This window comes from Melanerpes formicivorus, unplaced genomic scaffold, assembly GCF_026170545.1.
Source record: "Melanerpes formicivorus ecotype bairdi unplaced genomic scaffold, bMelFor1.0.p_v2 SCAF_2, whole genome shotgun sequence".
Taxonomy (NCBI): domain Eukaryota; kingdom Metazoa; phylum Chordata; class Aves; order Piciformes; family Picidae; genus Melanerpes; species Melanerpes formicivorus.
The window spans coordinates 24,708,793-24,732,984 of NW_027142354.1; the positions used below are offsets into that span (position 1 = coordinate 24,708,793).

At 37.2% G+C, this 24,192-nt stretch overlaps 1 protein-coding gene across 4 annotated transcripts in view; it reads left to right on the forward strand.

The window, feature by feature from the left end:
• SMOC2 (SPARC related modular calcium binding 2) overlaps positions 1–24,192 on the forward strand; it is a 141,493-nt gene that overhangs the window by 57,321 nt on the left and 59,980 nt on the right. For all 4 annotated transcript variants that reach the window (XM_068153467.1, XM_068153448.1, XM_068153457.1 and 1 more), the window contains exons 3-7: positions 5,155–5,261; positions 6,377–6,476; positions 14,052–14,099; positions 17,367–17,417; positions 18,043–18,117. In XM_068153467.1, coding sequence (XP_068009568.1) covers positions 5,155–5,261; positions 6,377–6,476; positions 14,052–14,099; positions 17,367–17,417; positions 18,043–18,117 — 381 coding nt within the window. The remainder of the gene's footprint in view (positions 1–5,154; positions 5,262–6,376; positions 6,477–14,051; positions 14,100–17,366; positions 17,418–18,042; positions 18,118–24,192) is intronic.

The following is a 24,192-nucleotide window of genomic DNA, read 5'->3' on the forward strand; positions in this document are numbered from 1 at the left end:
GGTCAAATATCATAGAAAATGTTCATGTTGTAAGTAGTTTATGCCATATAAAGTAAATGGCGTTTTGTGCTCTAAACAAAACAAAACATTTTTGTGCTAAATTGCTTCAAATTAAAACCATTTGACTTATATCCCTGCCAGTTAGCAAAAGCATATAGGTGTGGAAATGAAATACAGAAGGCGGAAAAAAATCTGGTTCATCATTAGAATAATTCAGAAAAGTGCTTAGGTAGATGGCTAACTTTAAACATCTTGTTGCACTGTAAATTTATAAATTTAAGGTCAAGTATGTATAGATGGTCCAATATAATGGAGGTGCAGTAAGGGAAACAGTGGGAGGTATTTGGGTTATATATATCTTTGCTAGATCTGCTTGTTCACATCTATGTGCCTTTAAAATAGTTGGATCCTTAGTGTAAGAACAGCTAGGTGCCTGAGGAAACCACTTTATAAGTAGTTTTAACAAAGTGGCAAATGTTTCTGATCTGTTCAGCAGGATATTCCGTCTGTAATAAAACAGCTAAATAGATCGTGAAATGTAGTATGTGCATAAATACATAACAAGCCAGCATCTCTTTGAAAGCAAGCAAAGTCTGCTTGTTGTATTGGGACTTGGAAAGGTACCTGTATTTTTACTAAAAATAGAGTCAACAAAGAATTACTGGGTGAACTAAATCAAAACCTTTGTAGGAGATTTATCTATTCTTATGTCAAGCTCTCCATGAGAGAAGCTGGGTTAGATCTCCCTGTGGAGCCCCAAAGTTGCTGTAAATTCAGCTGTATTAAATGTCACTTTAAAGATGATGTTTACACCCTTAATGAGTTTGTGTCATTATTTTAATGATAAATGTATACTTTGCAGTAATGAACTTCTTTCTATGTGATATATTATTCAAGGATTAGCCATCAGAGTTGAAGTTGATGGATTTTTTTTTTTTTTTTCCAAAGCTCAGTGTTGTATGTGCTGTAATGTTGGAAATAAGGCATAAAATGAGATTAGTTCCAAATCAGTCCTGTACTATTTGTGAGGGCAATTCTGTTTCCTGATTTTCCTTGGGTACTGCAATTTCCTACTGACTTCAGGGCTACCTCAGGAAATCCTGTGCTCCCAGACATCATGCATGACAGAATCTGACTTTAGATCCTGCAGCAGTGTACTGGCACCACTTCATTTCACAAGCCAAAGCTTTCCTGTTGCATGTAGAAACTTAGGACAGAAGTCAGATGGCATTACGTTTCAGCTGTGTCTTCTGCGCACTAATCTCCTTTGGAAGCCAGATTTGTCACTATGGTAATTCTGAAGGACCTGCCCAAACAGCTACAATTCTGTAATCTTCTCAATTCTGTATATTTTTGTCCGTTCCCTATACCCATGTTTTGTTTTGTTTTTTAATTTAATGTAAACTCATGCATCTTAATGGTCAGTTTCTATACAAGGAGATTTTTTTTCCCAGCAAACTTTTAGATGTAAAACTCCATTTGCCTGGAGATGAGAAGATAAAAAAACAACAACAAACCAACCCACAAAACAACAAAACTTTCTTTTTTTTTTTTTTTAGAGCTATAAATCCAGTATAACAACAGTGAAGCTGAATTGTGATAGTGATGCAAGTGCACAGTGTTACACAGTGCTTTTCATCTTTCCAAAACCTTGCAGACTTGGAGTCTCCTCTCCTCTGATATCAAGTAATTTGTCATCAATGTGATGTCTGTCACACCAAAAGAGCTTAGTCTACTTTGATCAGGGTCCATGATGATCAAAAGCAATGCTGCAGGCTGATGAATTAGTAAAAAGGTAACGGGGCGACGGAGATGGGAATCAATACGGCTGACCAATATGATCGAGTATTGTTCCTTTATTGTTCCAGTGTTGCAGGCTGATGGTGCAGGCCTGAGATGCAGGCCTGTAGAGCAGGTCTGTAGTGCAGGTATAGCACAGTAAAGTGTAGAAGAAGAAGAGACAGGAAAGGCAGAAGTGCGTAGCAAGGGAACTGTTACAACTTATATAAACTCGGAGTGCCTTGTTGGCATGGCTCCATTGGTTCCCTATGAGTGACCACACATCGCACTATTATAGATTATTGGTCCAACTACTAATGACACAACGAGGTTTGTTGATGCAGGTGCATGTCCTGTTGTCCCAAGATAACTGTCCATGTTTATAGCTACCATTGCCTTGTTTTAGTTACATGCTGCAGGCACAGCACTGTTTTGCTACACTGCTAGCTGGCTCTGCATTTATGCTGAGCATGACCTACCACCATGTCAGGCTCTAGGCCTGCACTGCCAGATTGCTCACACTGCTCGTCACTGACATTGCCACATAAAGGTATCATGCAAGTCTCCTCACTTTTCATTCTCAGCCTTCATTTCAAAATAATTAAGATGCATCCTGATCTGAGTTTTTCTTGTTCTTGAATCTGTATGTAGAGAAATGTCACTGATAGCCCTTTAGATGACAATATTCCTATAAACATCTCTATCCCCAGTCACTTTTGCCTAGATTCATCCCCGTTAATTTGAGATTCATGTGAGTCATCTTCCTTAGCTACACTTCTGCAAGGTTCACACTTCTAGCTATGCTTCTGCAGATGTGCATTCACAGGACTTTGCACAGTGAGTCCCAGATTTGGCTTTGCTGAGCCAGCATGAGCATTGGCCACGTGGAGGGTTTATTTCCCTGTGGGTTACGATATCACTTCAAGGTTTCCATACATCCATCTCTTACCTGATACTTTGATGTGAGCTCATGTTTCTGCTTTTCTTCCATTTGAGAATTAATTTTCTCATTCTTTTTCATTTACATAAATGTCTAGCACTTAGATCTCTTGAATTCTTGTTGTGAAAAATTGTTTAAAATTATGAAGTATATTTAGAAGGTATTGCAACCAGGACACAGGGTCAGGTGTTCAGATGGTATAATCTTGCAAAATTATTATTAAAAATACAATAACTTCTGTTGACTTCAGTGATGTTTTGTTTGGAAGGAGTCCAGCTCCACCAAATTAATAATCTAATGTTCATTACTATTCTAAGGAAGAATAGAATAGAATAGAATAGAATAGAATAGAATAGAATAGAATAGAATAGAATAGAATAGAATAGAATAGACCAGGTTGGAAGAGACCTTCAAGATCATCGCGTCCAACCTATCATCCGACACCACCTAATCAACTGAACCATGCATCCAAGCACCCCATCCAGTCTCCTCCTAAACACCTCCATTGATGGTGACTCCACCACCTGCCTGGGCACCCCATTCCAATGGGCAATCACTCTCTCTGTTTAGAATATCCTCCTAACATCCAGTCTGAGCCTCCCCTGGCGCATCTTGAGACTGTGTCCTCTTGTTCTGGTGCTGGTTGCCTGGGAAAAGAGACCAGCCTTCACCTGTCTACAGCCACCCTTCAGGTAGTTGTAGAAAGCAATAAGGTCTCCCCTGAGCCTCCTCTTCTCCAGGCTAAGCAGCCCCAGCTCCCTCAGCCTCTCCTCATAGGGCTTGTGCTCCAAACCCCTCACCAACTTTGTTGCCCTTCTCTGGACATGTTCCAGCAAGTCAACATACTTCCATGTTTTTATATGTCTTATTTTTTTATTGCCCACCTTACTACATTTCTTCTATCTGGATTGGACCACATCTCTGTATCATGGTTAGTCCCCTGTGGTAATAACTTGGTGAATTAAAAAAAAAAGTAAATAAAAAATAAAATCCAATTTTATGGAGTTTCAGATGCTTAACTCAATAAGAGATCTTTCTCATGTTTGTTTTTTTGTTTGTTTGTTTGGTTTGGTTTGGTTTTTTGTTTGTTTGTGTGTTTGGGTTTTTTAATATTGAAGGGCAGGAGATTGGACGTGGCACTTGGTGCCATGGTCTAGTCATGGGGTCTGTGTTGATAGGTTGGACTCAATGATCCTCGAGGTCCTTTCCAACCTAAGTTATACTGTGATACTGTGATACTGTAATACCCAAAAGCTTTAAAATGTTTTCATGGTTATGTATTTAAAAAAATAAGCTTTCCAACATAAGTTACGTTTTACACTAAATTTGGACATTGTACATTTCAAAGCATATTAATTTGTCCACAAATAAGAGGCCCTTAGGCCTCCTCCACACGCTGTTGAGGAACAAGTGGTGGACACTGTCGGAGAACTTTTTTCCTTGTCATGTGTTTTATGATAATTCAAATATCAGAGATAATTTACAACCCAGCTGGTACTATACCAGAGACCTTATGTGACAGAATTTATATGACTTTTCCTTTTAGACATTTAAACCACATGTCATTCTAGAAAAATGAGGACAGAGGTCCAACAAAGGAGTGATTTATTTTCAGTTAAAATACTAGATGCATTAAAACCACATGTTATTAAGTACTGTATAACCAAACCATATTCAAAAGTATGCTTATGACACCAAAACTTGCTCAAAAGATTTCTTTTTTTATTTTCCTGCCAAAATCTTTGGCAGTGCATATATTAACAGACTTTACTTGAGCTGCACTGTATATTGACTGTAATTTTCCCTTAATGAAAAAAAAAAATTATTGAAGTACCAGAGTATAAGTTAATTCAGTTTCTCATTATTTTTCTCACAAACCTGGATGGTTGGACTTTTCTGTCCATTTTGGGGAACATTGCATCTCTCTGATTATCCCTTCTGAAGCAGCATAGTGCAGTTATGGTTGTTAAGACTGAAACATATTTTTTTCTCTGAAACAAGTCAAACAACTTGTATTTCTGGCATTTTACCAACATGAACTTTTATGGTTCTGTGAGAAGGGCAAATCAGCACTAGAAGGCTGGTGCTGCAACCAGCATTGTGGAACACAATGTGGCAGCTATTCCTGTGTTAAATTGATGGGAGAAGACCTCTTCGGGCCTCTGCCCTTTGGCAGCAGATGGAGCAGCAAGGTTATCTTTCTAGACATCTCTCCATCTCATTTCCCATTTCCAGATTAATGGCCAGAAATTATTGTTTTCTGTTATTTTATTTTCTTAAAAAGGATGCAAAGTGATTGTACATTTTAATGGATTATAATTCTGATTCTCTTCACCTGAGTCTCAGGGCCTTCTTCCATTTTGTTAATTTAGGTTATCATCTATCTTTTCTTCATACTTTGTCATCCAACTGACTTCTCTTCTTTCTTCCTCCAGATGTTTCCAGATGTGTGGCTGAGAGGAAGTACACGCAGGAGCAGGCTCGCAAGGAATTTCAACAAGTGTTTATCCCAGAATGCAATGATGACGGCACATACAGTCAGGTTGAAAATTTTTCATTCAGTGTCTTGCGTGGCCAGGAAGTCAGAATATATGTTTGCAGAGGGTAAAAAAAAAAGATAACAAATAAAACTAAAGGAAATGTAATTTCAAAATTAAATATATTTTGTGCTAACACTGATGTTAGAAGATTGAAGGAAAATTCATGTTTTGTGCTAAGTCCTTGTTTTTTCTTTAAGAGTTGGACAGCAAAAGAGCCAAATATTATCATTGTTTGCGTGATACACTCCCTGTTCTTCTAGTCTGAGGCAGCTGAGTCATATTTGTAGCCCCCTGAATGCTCATCAGATGGTAAAATGCTTGGAATTTCTGAACTCTTCCTGACTGGAATTATAAATCTTGTGACCACAGTCCATATTTTAGTCCTAAAGCATGAATCATACATGATGCTTCCCCATTCTCAGCTGAATTTCTGCACAAGCATATGGTCTGAGGCTGGTCTACTTAGGTTACATCATGGAATTCAGAAGGGACTAAGTTAGAATCTTACTCTGCGCTATGTATTCCAATCAAGATCACCTTCTGCCACCTCTGTACTGCATTTGTGTTGTGGAGTTGTGAAGAAGATAGTCTTCTCATTTTAAGCATGGTGAAGGAAGTGATATTGATCCTCAGGAAATAGAATGAAATTGATTGTGAGGAGGAATTCCAAGAGCTTCCTTTCTGACAGCTTGGGATATGAATAATGTTGGCAAAATCACTATGGCCTGCTCCTTCAGAGGGAGGAACAATATGTTCTCAGTGTAGAAAAACACTTGAGATTGCTTGCTTCAGGAACAGTTTATGTGTCCCTTGAGAAACTTTTTTGTGAGGTTTTCATAACACCTGCACCTTGCTCTTCTGAAAAAGGGTATAAACAACCACATATTTCAATTTTCTATTGGATTCTGAAGGAGTCACAACACTTCGAGATAAACTCTGCTTTTTGCTGATGAACCATATGTAATACTGAGATTAAGTCCATTATGTTGTCATTCTAGGTTGTTGTTTTGTTTTGTCCAGCATTTTTCTGGACTTGTCTTTTATACTCACATGTCATGAATGCTGAGGGATCACAGAGGTGTCTGACAACCTGCCTATGGTTTGTTGTTTGTGACAGGTTCAATGCCATAGTTACACTGGATACTGCTGGTGTGTCACTCCCAATGGCCGTCCTATCAGCGGTACTGCTGTGGCCCACAAAACTCCTCGGTGCCCAGGTAAGACTTATTTGGCTGGCCAGGTGTTTATCTGTGGCATCTGATAGATTTCAGGAAAAAATGATCAGTGGAAGAGTGGTTCAGCCCAGAAACAGGTGCTCGCAGAAGCTGTGGATGCCCTTTCCAAAGTGCTTTGCAAAACAGAACTAGATGAGGCTTTGTGAACGTTGGCCTATCCTTTAAGTTAGTCCTGCATGATTTCTGTGGTCACTGCCACCCTAGGCATCCCTGTGACTATTATCCACCTACTTTATTTGTACTACAGCTACTGAAGGGGTTTTCTGCAGTGCATATTTGCAGGACATTTATATGTATATATATATATATTAATATGTATATGTGTACTAAATTTCAGAGAGCTTTGCCTTTTTGATATTTTAGATACGTAGAGTATAAAATAAATCTCCATGCCCCCAAAAACATGGAGTTGGAATGCCCTGGTTTATAACACAACCCAGTGAAAGAACTATCAGCTATCAGGCATCAACGCTGTGTTCTACTATTCTATAGAGATTTTTGAAAGGGCTGGTATCACCCAGCCTGTGTATGCCACGATTGGAGCTGGCATGGTGAACTCTGTCTTCACTGTGGTGTCGCTTGGTGGAGCCTGCAGGACGCAGGACCCTCCATTTGGTTGGCTTGGGTGGCATGGCTGTGTGTGCTGTTCTTATGACCATTGCTTTAGCTCTGAAGGACATTGTGGACTGCATCAGATACATCAGTATTATTGCCACTTTTGGCTTTGTGACTCTTTTTGAGATTGGCCCTGGCACTATCCCATGGTTTATTGTGGCAGAACTGTAACTCCCACAGCAAATCCCACGAATAACCAAAACCAGAGGAGAAACAAAAAATGAAGCAAAGTATTAAAAAATAACAAAATCACTATCTATAGAAATTAATAGGCAAAATAAGCTTATTGCCACGTGCAATGCCTTTTGTCTTTCAGCAGGATAATTAACAGGTTCACTGCTTTTAGGAATTTGCTTCTGGCCCTATTTCATTGACACTGATAATATAAATCCTCAGTGTGGGAACAGTTGCCAGAATTACTGTTCACCTTCCTTGAGGCTGACAGAATTGCACAGAAATAGCTTTAAGAATACTTGAGGCCTAGGTATTACTTTTCTGTTCATACTGCAACACCATCCTCTGTCAGACAGCAGAAAAATTAGCTTAAAAAAGCTAATCCTCTAATGTAAATGAATCTGAATAAAAAAGTGTATTAGGACCTTTGAGGAAATACACCTGGTCTGATCTACTTCAATCATTCAGACACAATATTAATGTTCTAAATAAATAGATGGAGGAAAGAAGGGACCCCTGAGAAAGTTTCAACAAAGATTGTAAAATGCTAATTCCAATTTTAAGGTCTATTTTGTGCAAATGATTTGCAGAACCTTCCATGCTTATTTTCTGTTGGTGAACTTTAGCAGAAAGAATACTCTTCACACTAGTCTTTTTGGTCCAATCTGAAAAGTCACTGTAGAATGACAGTTAATTGTGAAAAGTGATATATCAAATGTTCAGAAGCTTTAAAATTGAGAAAAATGGACCTTCACGTTAATATAATTCCTGTTTGTAACTGGATCACATCTTCAGAAGGTACATGGCAAAGGCAGTATTTTTGTTCACCAGTGTTTTCCTGTTGACATACTTTTGCATGTCCACAGCCCAGGCTTTTTTGAAAAGTGTGCCTTGATTGCTTTCTCTGCAATATCAGTTTGTACCTTTCTCCCTTTCACTGATGTCAGTGAAAAAGGGGTTACACTGAATGCTCAACAAGTACTTTTTGGTCAGTTGTGTCACAATACATGGCATTAAGTTTGGCTCAGAATATTGCTGAGTTGCTCTACTTTCACTTTTTCTATTTGTATTCAGTATTATTGAGGAGAAGCTGCAGTGAGAATATGAGAACTATTCTACCTTTACAGGAACCAAACCCTTTGTTCCTCTCAGAGGTGTATTCATGTGCCTAGCAGACAAACTGTTTCAGCTGAGTTTTTGAGGGCTGGGAAGGGATTTTTACAGAAATGCTACAGGGCAGGCGATAGTAACAATCAATTTTGATTTAATAGAGCAGAGATAAATAGACTGCTCCAGAGTCCAGGTGAGTATGAAGTCTGATTTTACTCCATGGAAGATCATGGGTAATTTTCCAAACGTTATGAGACCCTCTGGGATTATCTCTGAACATTTCCTCCCATGCTTGTGTCAGTGTTCTCATAGTTTACTGCTCACCACTTTCTCCTTTGTCCCTCAGGAAAGCAGTGTGGCTACAGCAGAGGCTGGAAATAGATTTGAAATGCTAGGGAATTTTACAGTGGTAGTGGCTAAGGGCTCAGTCTTAGGAGGTCTGGAGAAACCTTCTCATTCAGCAGAGAAGGCAGCTGCAGATTTTATCAGAAAGCTATGTGGTATACTAAGGCAAAACTTTGCTCTTACAATACAGAATGAAAGCACAGTTGCACCCTCCTCCCAGTTCCCAGTATAAGATCAAAATTTCCTTCTATTTAGGATAACAGAGGTGTTTTTTTCCCCTGAAATGGGCTGGTGATGTTTTCTTCTTATACTTTTTCTTTAGTCCCACGATGCATGGGAATTGCAATCAAAATATTAGTGGATATACTCAAGTTGAATAGATGTACTCTTGTTTTAACGAGTATTTCAGGAATGTAATTTCTTCTACTGCTGCTGTCCCTAGTCAATCTAATATGTTTCTGCTGCTAGCTGTGCTGCAGGTGTTGTCTTGCCATTTTTTGATATGGCAGGCAGATCTGCTGTAACAGTGTGATCCTGACACCAACATGTTTACATATTTTCACTTGCTTCTGTGCATTCTGCAGGCATGATGTTGTAGTTATTTCAAAGACATATGCATATTTCTCACTTTGCATGTACAATGCTTTCTAATCCCAAGATCATGTGTGCAACCGTTTCCCTTTAGAGGAGAATGTGAATGGACAATCAAGTGGCAGGTCAAGTCAATTGTGAACATGCTTTTGCAGTGATTTTCGCATAGGAAATTCTTTTTTTAAATAGTTATTCAGTGTTTCTTTTCAGCTTTAGGTTAATTCATCAGTAACTTCAGATAAGGTTTTAATATATATTTAGCTCAATGTGCTGTTCCTAAATTATGGGATAATTTCTTGCCTTTCATCTTCTCCCAGTAGAACCACCTTTGACTTTGGTGACTATTCAGGAATAAGAAAGAAGAAAATGGCAGCCTAGAAGAATTTGGGTTTAAATAAATGAAATGCAGAGCAGAATTTGGGATGGGCAGTTAAGAATTTAGTTTCCTGATTCCATCCCCTATTTGTGTTTCACCTTTACAGTGTAATATTTGACAGATGAAACACTCTTTTAGTTTAGATAAACTGTTAATATAGGTTAGCTGCATATCACGATGCTTTCTAAATTTGTCTCAGGTCCTTGAACAGAAAAGTGTCACACATGTATTTTTATGTATCTAAAGTAGATGAATGAGCCATGTTTTGCTCATTATGTTTTTCTGGTTGCTCTTGTTGAAGCTGTCTTATGTGCTTGAGACACAAGGTGTGGAAGCATGAAGGTTATAAGCCCATTGAAAAAAGCAAGACTCTCCAATTTATTTGTGTAAAACCTTTGCTTTAATTACTACATTTTTACCTGAAAGAGGCTCTTCTTTTGTCATTTCCAGTTATTCCCACACCCACACTTGGTACTACTAAAGCACACATGATAAATCTCAGAATGCCATTCCAGTCCATGGAAATAATCCCCCCCTGTTGCAGGAACAGTGGTGGGAAGGAGAGTAAATCAAACACATTCCCATGACAGCATTAAAAGAAAGCCCCTTAAAAATGATTAATGTCCCCTAACACGTTCACTAAAGAACACCAGATTTAAAAAAGACATTTTTACAATTCCCCATCTCTGTTATCAGCACTGCAGGGAACTGAAGAAATTCCATATATGCTAAGTCCTGGGAAATGCTCCAGAATTTGCGAAGCAGGTGTTAAATTATCGTAGGAAAATACAATGCTCACTATAGTAGGGCTTTTATGCCCTATTAATGATTTTGGGCTTCTGCAGTGAGATTGCAGGAGTAAGAAGACTTGTTTTATTTTATTAGTCTGTGAAGTTCCCTATGGTTGAGATGGCATGATCTATGAAGGCTAAAATATACTGAGAAATTCAAAACTCTTCCTGTCTGTATCATTACATAATAGAATGAATATAAATATATTTTGGAAGTCAGTGAGCTTTTAAAAATGCATTATATTGCTTTCTTTATATGGAAAAAATATCCATCCTTGAGTCATCTAGATCTTCTGTCCCTTTGCATAACACTTTCCCTATACATACAGTCAGACACACACTTATGTGAGATAAAGAGCATAGAAAGTTTACTTTTGTGTTCACCCATATCCACAGTCAATTGCTACATATCAAATATCCTTTAGCAGATCAGAAACGATTATCTAAACTACATAATAACAGACTTTCACCTTTTCTTTTAAAGCCTAGACACATATGATTAGAACTACAGAAAATGGATATGTTAAAACCACAAGCTGCAAAATTCACATCACATTCCTTGGAAAATTCTTGTGCCTCAGAAATTATTTGAGTGAAGCTAGGTATGAATAGGTGAAAGTAAGGCATGAATATTTTCTTCCCTGCCCCCCCCCCCCCTCCCCCCCCCCCCCCCGAATCATAAGTGGATAGGCAGGTAAGCAAATGTACAGGCTAGAATAGTATGAAATTCTTGTTAAAATAACGCTGCTGAATCCTCCATACACACTTCTGTCCCATAAGTATATTTATGTGATTGGGTTGCTTACATTGCACCAAAGACGTTGAAGTTAATTTTATAGTCTAACTTTTGGAGAAGTTATAAGTTGCTATTTAGGAAAGTGTGAGCATTCATGAGGAGTGCTGAAGACACAATTTCCTAGAAACTTGCAAATGCAACTTATTATCATCATTTAAGCTAAAAGTACTTCTGTCTTAAATATATTCAGTAAATGATACGAAAACCTGATACAAACTCAATAACCCCTCTTTACCCCTAACTCGGAGACAAGAAGAGAACTTTCTGCGGTATAAACTGAAAATTTGCTGTGAAACTATGTGAAGAGTGCAGATTTCTCTTTGTAGGAAATTCTGTGAATATTTTTGTTAGCTCCCTAAGATTAATGAAAACATTAATCTAAGCCAAGTGAACCTAATTTTCTCAACATTCATCTAATTTCGTAGAGTTACCCTTTTTGTATGCCATTTTCTTCCTCCATTCACTGATTTTCCACAAAAAAAGACAAAAGGCAAAACATAGAAAAAAAAATTCAGTTCTACCTGAATGTACATAAATACCATATAGTTATTGTTTCTCACTATTTCACATTGAGTTAGAGTAATCTGAAGGCATCTTGGTGGTAATTAAATCTAAACAACTTTCCTCCTTTTGTTTTAAATTGTGGAGTATTATATACATTTTAGTAATGAGTTTAACTACTTTGGTATAAACTGAATTTTAAGTTCAATTTATAATAGTGTTCTGAATGTACAAAGAGGAACAGCACTGGTGTCACCAGGCTGTATTTAACACACTTTTTACCAGAAAGGCACTATCAGTGGCAGTTCATCTCACACATTGCCTGTTCTGATACCTCATTTCTACTCATAATTTGGTGCAAAATGCTTTAGCGTGGATGAGAATCAGACTTAAAATCTCACTATTTGCAGGAGAATCATAATTATATCCCTGTATTAAATTACATTGAGACAGTATAGAGTTAATGGTAACTGTATGAAATTTGAGGAAAGATGGGATCATTGGTATTTAGTGTGATTAGAAAAGCCTGTAATTTTGTATGCACTACTTCCTAAAACTGGAACATCTTATTTGAGTTCAGGCTGAGCCTCTTATCAAATTCAGGCCAAGCACCAAAAAAATAACATTGTTTGGTTTCAGCTAGCATAAATGCAAGAATATGTCTTCACTTCAGAGTGAAAAACATGGGTTAGTATTGAGTTCTGTTCAGGCTTAGCTACCCTGAACTCTGTTGGATATTTTCCTGCAATTTTTCATGTTTGAATTAATACAATAAAAATACACAGGAAAGGAAACAAGTCTAAACCAGAATATTGGGATATGAATGCGTGAAACCTAAATCCTTCAGAAGGTAATAGGGAGTTGCCTGCATTGTCGTGTATTCCTCTGGAATAAGTGTACCAGACTGGTGTTGCTAGCTCTCTTCCTTCTGTCAAACTCACATGTCTAAACCATGTTGAAGTAAACATCAGGTTAGCATGGTAAATGAGGCCTGTGATTAAGTGGGTTCTCTTGTTTAAATTGTCCTTCAGATTTATTGTGCTGCAAGATCTGGGGGGTTTTGTTCATTTGTTTTAAACCTAGTGAATTTAGTTATTCCAGAGGGAAATAAATTAAGAAAATTAAGGCAATCAAATTATTTTAAACACTTCTGAGCATGTGTCAGGTGTGGGGTGTAGTTTGGTTTGGTTTAGTTTGTTGTTATTGGTTGGTGGTTTTTTCTTTTTTTTTTTTTGTTTTTCATTAAAATTGGTTTCTGCAAGAGAATGTGGCAAGAATTGATAGACTGTGTTTTTTATTATTGATCACTCCACTTAGCCTCTCAGAGAGAGGACGAAACACCATTTTTAAAAGTTTGGGGGGTTGTTTTTTTTTTTTTTAATGCAACAGATATAGATAGGTTGACAAGTGGCTAGGAGTTAGAATCATACCAATGGTTCTAACAATGAGATATAGCAAGACATGAGATTTTAAACCTGAGGACAACTATCTCTTGGAAAAACTACTGAAAAAAATGATAGCTTCTCCATTTCTTCGTTACTTGAAATCAAGATTGGGTGCTGGGTCTGGTTGGCGTGCAGGCTGGTAGGATCAGCTGTTAAAAACCCCATCTCCTTCAAACTTCTTAACTCCCTTCCCACTGTTACTGTCTACTTTCCTAGGGACATCTTCTGAGTTTGTGAGCTCAAACACAGGATAAGGTGCTGGCCTTGCCTTCCTCAACAGATCATGCCAGCATAGGGTTTCTGAAGGGCTTTGCATGAAGTATTTAAAGCAGAAAGGGATGTTTTTTCATTTGAGCCAGGGTTGGGCTAGAAGCTGATGAAAACCCTCAGAGCAGTCGAAGTGCATGAGCAAGATCCTGTGTAGGAAGAGTGCTGCTCTGCACAAAGGACCATGAGGGAGTAGTGCTAGGGCAATGCATCTCACTGCAGGACATGTCCTTGCTGTATCAGAGGGGAAGGGGAACATTGACTCTGCAGCACATAAGCATGTTCTTGCACTTGTGCCTATGTAGTGTTTAATATTATTTCTTTGTCAGGTCCTTTGGTATATAAGAAGTAGCATCTGGCAGCAAATTGATAACATGCAAATGCAGAAGTCAGGCAAAGTTATAATATTTGTTTGCAAGGGAAGAATTTGAACATATTTATTGCTGTAATAAACAGAAATGAAGCATTACAACAGAACTGTGTTTCTTAAAAAACATTAAAAGTAAATACAATATTTCCCTGGTTAATTCCTTTTTCTAATTGTAGGTTCAGTGAGTGAGAAGCTGCCACAACGAGAAGGTGCAGGAAAAGCAGGTAAATATCTTAGCAAACCTTGAAATAGAAGTTAAAATAGCTGTGGGATATACCACTTTGATTTTCCATAGGTTTAAATTATCAGTTTATATTAATCATGTAATATAGCTGCACATGTAATAAGAATACATATATACATACTATTAAATTTATGTCATCATTGTAGATATTTAGTAAATTCCTGAGTATAAATGTATATGTATATGTATGCATACATACATAGGCATTATATTTTCTAGTCTCAGACCTATACTGTGCTGTTTGTAAGATATTTTTTCCCACATAGCCGTACTCTGAAATATTTTCCCATACTCTTTTCTTGTCCTGGAGGACAGATTATTCTGTCTGTTGATAAAGGCAGCATTCTGGAGTCCCAAAATCTCAGGAACCAAATTCTTCATTTTATTTCCACAGCAATCATTACTTGAGTCATCTTGGACCCAGCACTTTACTCTGTATTGAGATTAATTAATCTCATGGTTTATATTCATGGCCAGATAATTGTTGTTGTTGTTAGCAATAAGTCATGGTGTATATCTTGCTAGCAGGACAAAATCTGATGTGACTCCAACATTGCTGGTAATTTAAAAGAGGAAGATGTCTATGCCTGGTGGGTCATACCTGTTGCAGTTGTTCATCTCACTTCTCCAGGTACTCCAATACTGAAACAAGATTTCGAGCTGCAGATTTTAGAGGTCAGGAGCTTTGTTTGCATGCTTGCAAATTTACACATTAAGGCAAACAGGAATGAAGTTTGAAAGATAAATCCTGAAGTATCTTCCCCAGCCCCACAGTTCCCTCCTCTGTCCAAGGGAAGTATTCAGACTGAAAAGTACAGGTGTCAGAGATGGATTCACATTCCTTTTATGTAATTCTTAGCTGACTGCAGGACTACAGGTAAATGAACTCTGATAACAAACATAATTGTTTCTGTTTAAATGTATGCACATATGGACTGATGTGGATGTGGCATCCAGGAAGACCTATGGAATTAGCCTTTGAGGTAACTAATTAACATGAAGATGAACCGCTCCACAGTTGTTATTCTCTATTGAATGATGTTTTGAATAATGAAACGTTATACACGTCTTCTCACAAAAGGTTGTTGTAACAAGGTGATATACCCAACAGAGAGCAAACAGAAAATTAATGAGACTTCCTGTAGATAAAGGGTGCTTGAGGAGTTCTTGTAGCTGTTCCAGTTCTGAAGTGAATACCTGTCAGATAATACAGATATCTTGTACATAATGTTGGTTCATTGATGATCAAGAGCAAGCCTGTTTCTTTTCAGTTAGGGGGAACTGAGGCCACTTGTATGAGTCAATCACTGAACAATTGTTAAGTTTAAAAAACCCTCAACCTTTTAAATGTTAAACTTGTTAAGCAGTTTGAAATGTTGCTTAAACATAGTTCAAGGGGCAATTTTTGACTGAGCTGATAATCACTAAAATTACAGCATTATATCTGTATTTCAGGTAGCAACTTAAGACCAAATATGTCTCAAACCAAAATTGTGTGTCAAAAGATGATTTGAAAAATGTCATTTAAACTCAGAGTTTCTGTCTAGGCTCTTTGTAGTATTTTCCTACTATAAGCTGCCCTCTGAACCTCTGACTTTTCTGAGTCACATGTCTATTGATAATCTAAATAGAAGTCTGAATTGTCAGTGCACTAGGATACTTGATGGCCTCTCTAAAATTAATCAATGGTCTTATTCCACCACCCAGAGGACAGCACAAAAATACCAGCAGAACTAAGGAGAAGTGACAGTCTGTTATGGAGTTGGAGCAAAGTGTTCTGTCATTGCATGGACATGCAAAATAAGCATTCTTAAAAAAAAACCTCCTTATGCTTTGGTTAAAATATTTTGCAGTGAAAATCAGTGTCTATTACTGCCACTTTGGTTCTGTGAAAAACATGGATGTTTGTGTTCCACAGCTGCAAATATGGTTTTACCTGCTATTAGTATTTACTTGATAGCTGCACTTGTAATGAACTAGGCTGTGGCCTCCAGAAGAAAAGGTCAGTCTCTCCAAATCGTCTGCATTGTTTCATAAAGGTAATATGATGGGAACAAAAAAATCCACCCCAAAACAACAACAAAAAAACCAACCAAAAAAAAAAAAAAAAGAGGAGGAGGCTATTCTGAATTCTAGCAGCAAGAAGAAATTGAAACAATGCATTAGCCTTAAAGCTGTAACTCAATGTTACCATGGTAGTGCTACCTGCAAAAGAAAGCTTCTCAGTTACTTTTGGTTCTGACCTCCATAAAAATGCCTGGAAAAAAACTCAAACCAAACTAAACCAAAAAAAAAAACCTGCCAGGAAATTATATTGTTCTAAGATCCAGTGGTGAAACAGACAAAAATGGTAATAAAACCCTTGTGTGGAAAATGCTGTTTACTGCATCTTGGGTTTGGATTTAGCTCCATGCTAAAGGAAACAGCATGACTGGAAAATATATACTAGCAAGGACTACTAAGTCATGTTTACCCAATATCTGGCATAACTAAAAATAATAAAGAATGGGTCTTTGGATATCTCTCTTTCTCACAGAATATTAATGTAAATAATTTTTCGTACTGAATATTTCTTCTGCAGCACTACTTCCACTGTGTTTTACTGAACCTAAAATTTCACATAGTATCTTACCATTTCTGTAAATTTTCATCCCTCTTTTCTTGTAGTAATGGGTGCTAGTGGATGGATGGAGATGGCTGACCAAATGACAAGAATTATACAAACAATATTCTTGTTCTTTAATCTGTGAATCTTGCTTATAAGATGAGCTTGAATGTTAAACAGCTATTGCTCTGCCAAAAGAAACTTTCATTTTAAGGTGTCAACATGCCTGCAGCCACTCATTCACTTCAAATTTCCTTTACTTTCACAAGTCTTACTCCTTCTATACATTTATCTTATTGTTTCTTTAGAAAAGCTGATTTGATCTGGGATATGCTGTAGGTATCAATGTGCAGCATTAAAACTGAAGAATTACTCTCCAGGAAGCAATCTGGCCACTTCATGCCTCATCAAAGACCCTGCAATCATTTCACCATCCATAACTTAAAAAACCATCCATTTTTGATTTGTAGTCTGTAGATTTAATATATGTATGCTGGAAGTACATACAAATAACGTTTAAATTATTTCTTGTTTACTGGCCGGGGCTATGTGCAAATCATTAGTATCAGTCATATATGTGACTTATTTAGCTTACTCTCGTAATTGTAGTCTCTTTGCAAATCTTTTCCATTCTGAATTCAGATGATGCCTCAGTTCCTGCACTGGAGACTCAGCCTCAAGGCGATGAAGAAGGTGAGCATCAACAGGAGCTTGATAGTAAATTATGCACTATGGACTGTACACAACAGCATCAAATGCTGCTTCAAGTTAGGGCAGCAAGAAATTGAAAGCATTGTGCCTTTCTTCTAGTTAAAGACAGCAAACACAACAGAGTCTTTTACTTACAAGCAATGCATTTCATGTGATAGTTTGAGATTATGCTGTAGCTATGAAGTCTGACATTAACAATTGTAAAGGGCAGAGGGAGGTTTTAAACCTGAGGCAGAGCGCAAATTAAAACTGGATGGCTGAATAAGGAAGTTAAAAGATAAATTCTATCCTCAATGTATTGTTTAATAATATTAAGGATGAGGCTTTGTCAGGCTAATTTGCCTGTGGGGAGATTTGATGGTCTGTAAATGGAAAGCTCAAGGCCTACATACAAGTACAGTCATATATTGTGCCTGCCTTACTATTCACTGCAAATCTTACAGAATCTGATTTGACTCTGTTACACATTTGGGGAGATTTTGATTCTGATTAAACAGATTTTTAGTCAAAAGTTATTTCTTGTAATTGTTCTCATGAATGGGTAAGGAAGGAACTATTCCTGCCTTTGCATGGGTTTTTTTGGTTTGTTTGTTTGCTTGTTTTCTAGATATAGCTTCTCGTTACCCCACCTTATGGACTGAACAAGTGAAAAGTAGACAAAACAAAACCAATAAAAGCTCAGGTAAGATATATGTTGTCCTTACTTCACGGAGCTCCTATGAAGATGCAAATTAAGTCTCCTTTGTTGAATCTGAAGCCATTCAAGAGAAAGCCATTTTAATAACTATTATGCTTCCACTCTCATCTGTGATAATGACTTAATGATTTATGGTACATCATATGTTTACTGCATATGGAACTATTTTTGGCCAGGCTTTACTGGATGTGAATTGCCATGACCCCACTAAAGTGTCTGGCTAACATCTGTTCTCATCTGTTTGTGGGTTTGACATTTATTTTTCACATCATCTTTAATTCTCTGCCTCTACTTATAATTTCTTTGTGTTTTATCTTTTTTTCTTTTCACTGGAAGGTGCTGTGTAGTGGTGCTGGGAAGATGACAGTGTGAGTTACATATTTTGGGTAGTAAATACTAGGAGGGAAACCTGAAAAGAAGCAAACTCCTGTAAGAAGCCAGTTGTCTGTTAGGAAACTGGAAAGACAGCTGCTTTTACCTGTTGGGGTTTTTTTGCTACAGCATTCACTTGCTACTTAAAGGATGATCACCAATTTAGTATGAATTAGTTATCTTACTTTTTATATTATTGTTGGATTCTGAGTTTACTGTTCAGAATCGAGCTTTCTAAACCTGGACTAAGAATGTCAGGTGAATGTCCTAGGACTGAAGTCATATTGAGGCACATTCAGTGCTTTGGTGAATTCTGAGTTTTGATGCCTTCCTCACTGTTCATTCCTCTTAGTGGAGTAAACTTTAGGGAGTCTTCTTGAGTATTCTGGGATTTTTATCTTTAGAAAAAATGTTTCATTTGAAAGGGAACATTAATGATATAGGCTATGGATCAGCAAGTCACCCAAAAGCACACTTCAGGTCCAGTAGAAACTGAGGTTGTGCTTGACATTAAATACTGTGCTTCAATATTCTACTGAACTGAAGCCCAAAAGTATTTTAAAACACAAGGAATCCGCATAAAAAAAGAAAGACATAGCCTTACTAAGTGGTTTGCAAATTATTTTGTATAAGCTATTTCTAACATCAAAACAATAATTATTAATATTTTTAATCTCCTTTATTTTCCAGTAGACACTTAAGGAAAGAACCTCAAACAGAGTGTATACAAGAATTTGAAGCAAACACTTTCCATGTTGGAGATTTATTCTGTTATTTCTTTAGTCAGTGTTAGCAAGAACAGAATTCTTTTGGGATTTCTATTGTGTAAAATGCATGTATAGACATATATCATTTTTAGAAGTGTTTAGTTAATTTTTAGAGTGCTAGAGACTTGATCTAAAGCAAGAATTCTTGAGCTTGCAGTGCAGTTTCTGGAAGCCTTAGAAAAACACCCCAGAAAAGTTAGGTTTATTACTGTGGCTGTCGTTATTACTGAAGATGTACTTGCAAAGGAAGTGAAACCAGAAGTGTAGTCTACTTGTCTTGTGATTGCTAGCCAATGGTGCATTAGTATCAAAAGTACGATAGTAATGCATTTGCTAACAACAGGACTTGTTCACAACTGTACCATGTATAGGGGATCTCTGGAGGGCTAGCAAATGCTGGTCTGACATACCATACCTGGACTAGCAGAAGTAAATCAGCAAACACTATATAATCTCCTTTGCTTTAACTTGTAGGCATACCCACTGTACTGGAAAGGACCACTGCTCTCTTTGCTGTAGCTTCTCTTGTGTATGTAACATACATATTCTATCCAGATGAATCTAGGTGCTAAAAACAGTGTCCACCAGTTGTGCTGGCAGCATCTCTTCCAGAATCCAAAGTATAATGTGTGTCAGTTGTGGTATGTTTAGAAGTTGTTTTGAATATGAGCCTCACTGATAGTCAGTAAAAAGATCTTTTTAGTCCCTGAAGAAAAAAGAAACAAAACAGGTTAGACTTTGTCTATTACCACTCAGAGTGGTGCCAAGGTTTTTTTGGATCATCACAGAGACTGAGGTCTGGGCTGCCATGTGTACAGACTAGGAAAGACCTCATGACTGAATCCACTGGACTTTAAGTTAGCCAGCTTTGGGCACCTGCACTTCAACTTATGCAATAAATACAATTGTAATCTTTACACAGTTTGATTAGTAAACTCTGATTCAGATTTCATCATACAGATACTTGAAATGTACTCATCTCAGTAAAGTCAGGAGAATTTATGTCTGCATATGAACTGTGCTTATAAAACAAAATATGAAACCCATTCATAAAGGGCAAAATTTTCCTTTGTTATTTTACAGTAACCTAAATGCTTTTGAATGAATTCTTCAGGTACAAATGATACTATGACCCCGCCCTGCCTGTAGGAAATAACTCAAGCAAAATGATAATGCTAAAAATTTCAGCTAAAATCCCTACATCCTACTTAAGGGCTGACTATTTTAGTCTGTATTGCTTTTATTTTTATGTAGTTTTTATCTGAATTTATATTCTAATATGACATGGTGAGCAAGTCATGACTGTAAAGAAACCTGTCTACGGAGAAGTAATTCTGTATGGGAATGTTTTTGTGAGTTAGCTGATCACAAATAAATACATGCAATTCATTGTACTCATCCTAAAGTAGTTTGGTTTTGCTACTCTGCAAAAGACCTGACAATTACAATTACCCAGTAAAATGAGGGTAAGATTTTAGGATTTGGAAGACAAAAAATAATATCTCAGGAAATTCTAGTTTATATTAGTTACCCAGTGCTTTCATTTGATTAAATCAGCCAAAATTAATTTAACACAGAGTAATGGCATTTGGGAAACTTACAGAAGCAAGGCATGAAATTACTGCATTACATATTCATGCTTTATAGTGCATATTCTTTCTGTTGGCTTAAAGAAATAGGCTTTTGCTGCTCACTAATGGCATTTTTAGAGTGGTACTTCATGGTGGTGATAGGAAAACCCAGCCTACATCGGATCTAGTAAAAGTAATTGTTTAGAGTGGTGGATTTAGGTAGAAACACCTCTTGTATGTCACTACATGACAGTGCAAATACTTTCCCATCACCTAGCAGGGAAAATGCAGTTCCCTGAGGAGAGCGGAAATTTCTTACGTTCTCTGTGTTACAGCTACTCTATCAGCAGTTTATGTCTCTATGGGATACTAGGAAACCAAGTGTGACATTTTTCAGAGGATGTATACGCTCATTTGTGTATAGGCAAAGGAAGGGTAATATAATCCGTTTCACAATGGCCAGTGAAGGTTAGGATTCATTTTGCTAGCTTGAATTTAAGAGCCAATTCTTTAAAATATTCTATTGCGGGAATATTTCTGTGAAAAGGGTGAGTTTAACTGGTAGTACTCTTAATGTCTAAAAATCCTTACAGTACTGAGTAGTTTCTATGTGCATTCTGTACACCACATGAATGAGAATAAATAATAGTCAGTGTAAGATTTCATTAATCTTGCAAGTACAAGATGCCAAAGTTTCCCATAATTTGGAATATCCGCACATATGTACTTAAGGTCTTCAGATATTCTGCTGATAATTCAAATTAACAGATCCATGGTTGAACAACATATGATTGGCTAAGACACAGTACAGTTTCACATATTTACTATTCAGTTTTGTTCTCCTATTATTAATACTTCTGTATTCTGTTTCCTTAAAGATTGAATGGTATGGCATTATTAGCACTAATGGTTTGTATGTTAATTGATCACTTGTGTAATTTAATGAGCATTGTAAAGTGATTGAAAAATTAACACTTGTTTTGCAGATAATCTGATATCACTGGCAAAATAGAAGGTACTAAGAAATTGTCACATTCTTTTGTACTTTCATTAACTTGACTTTGATTCATCTGTAAGTGGGTAGAAATTTAGAGCCCCTGGTAGTCAATGGTAGAACTCCCAGACAGCATTTGAACAACCATTCATACTCTCACTACATGCTAGTAGTTCACCCAGCAGTTCGTGTTTCATCTGGATCCGGCACAGGCACGTGATGTGGTGCTTGTGCCAGCTTCATGCTTTCTGCCAGCTTTATGCTTTAGGCAGGTGCTAGAGAATGAGTCATACATGATCCAGCATAAAATAGGGTCAACTCAGTAGAAACTTTGTTCTGGAATAAAGCCTGCTGAGGAAAGGCCAGGCTGTCCAAATTCTTAACACATCTATGCAAAAAGTAGTGAATATGATAACTTTCCATTCAGAATGAAGAATCCTTAATCAGAATTCATTGTTTCCTCAAGCAGATTTCAGACAGTGTACTTGGATATTCATATAATGTAGAATGATCTTCAATATGTTTTTTTACTTTGACTGTGCATGCTTGAAAGGAACATGAAGCTTTTATTTAATTTTCAGGCACAGTGGAGTAGTGTTTTATTTCTGCGATTTTACTACAAACCATCAGTTTCAGGGCTTTAAACTGTTCCAAGGCTGTATCAATTAGCCCCAGAGGACTTGATCCAACACTATCCAGGAGAACACTGAAGTGCACATACAGTAATGCAAACAGTTAGTATAATATCTGCTGTGAATGCTTTCTTAAAAGACTAAAATAGGACATTAAAGTAATATTGTAACTACCACTAATGTGTCTGTATCTATACCAAATATTCATTGCATTTATTGCTCTATATAGACTGAATCTGTTGGCAAAGTCTGCCAATGAGGCTGACTAATGTGACAGAGTGTCATTCTAAGATTTGAATGCAGTTTTTATTGCCTTGTCATCTGACTGCTTTAAAGCGTTTGTACTTATGAGCTTTTCTCACATGGAAACTATGTTGCTTGTTAGTGAGGTTTCTGTTTTCTTAGCTTGCTTTGTTTTGTTTCTCAGAGGCAATTGCTCCAGTGGGATCAGTGTGCACAGATCATTCCCTGAAAGTCACCTTCTTACAAAGGACCAAGACAAACCTTGTTCCACACTCCAAAGCTCATGTTCATTCCAAATGAACCTGGCTAGTGTTCTTCTGTTATGATTATCATTGCAAATTTCAGCCCTGAAGTTGAAAAAGCTTACATGAAAAAAAAACAAAACATTTGCTTTCAAAGGAAATAAATGTGAGAGGTTTTGTGTCACCCAATCACATCAATTCTAATAGCCCAAGCATAAGGAAATTAATAACTTAGAGACAGGAAAATGAGTAACAGCTCAGTGACTTTGTATTTATTCTCATTAATTCTTGCATTTTCCAGATGTTGATTTTAATATTGACTGAAGACAAATTACATGTGATTGAAGGTGTGAGAGCTTGTAGAAAATATAAGATCCAGTTGCATGCACCAGTTACACATTTATTACAAATTAATTAGTTTCTAAAACTATTTTGAGTTAGACTTATTTGCCAATGTGAAAGTTCGAGATATTAAACCAGTTATTAGAGAAGGAAACCAAAATGGATATCATAGCAAACTGAGAAAAGAATACAGGGAAGAAAGTGTTATAAAAGCCTGTTGCCTTCATTTTCTTGGCAGCGATTCCTAGTGAGTTACATGTTGGCCTGCAGAATCCTGGTCAGTCTTCCATTCTCAGATTTGCTTAAAATTAAGAGGGGCAGGTGAGGACTTAAGAACAGAATATATACATATGTCCAAAGAGACTTGCTTACTGAATTTGTTATGCCTGTATTGAACACTTGGAAACTGGGTTTAAGTTTATATATAAAGTAGTTTTGTATTGAAAAATAGCGCAAGTAGGAGAGATTCATTAGCTAGAAACCCCTGAAACCCCAGTTATTACCTCATTTCAGCCTTAAAGACAATTTTTCCTTCCAACAATTGATGAAGTATCAGCCATACTCAAAGATGGAATTTGTATTCCCAAACTTGTGTTGTAAATACAGTCATAAGCTATAGCTGGAGGAACCAAGGGCTTGGGAATAAGTTGTTGAAATACAGGCATTTTGTGTCTCCCATAATCCAGGAAGAAGGAGTTAAGAACCTGTTATGCCCCGTGGCTACTCAGGGCTGGAAGGAGGATCTGGGAAACTCCAGGCCTCAGTATTGGGGAAGATTATACATAGAATACATAGAATAAACCAGGTTGGAAGAGATTATGGAGCAGTTCACTCTCAACATGAAAGGAGGTTGTAGAGAGGCTGGTGTTGGTCTCTTCTCCCAAGTAGCTAGCAACA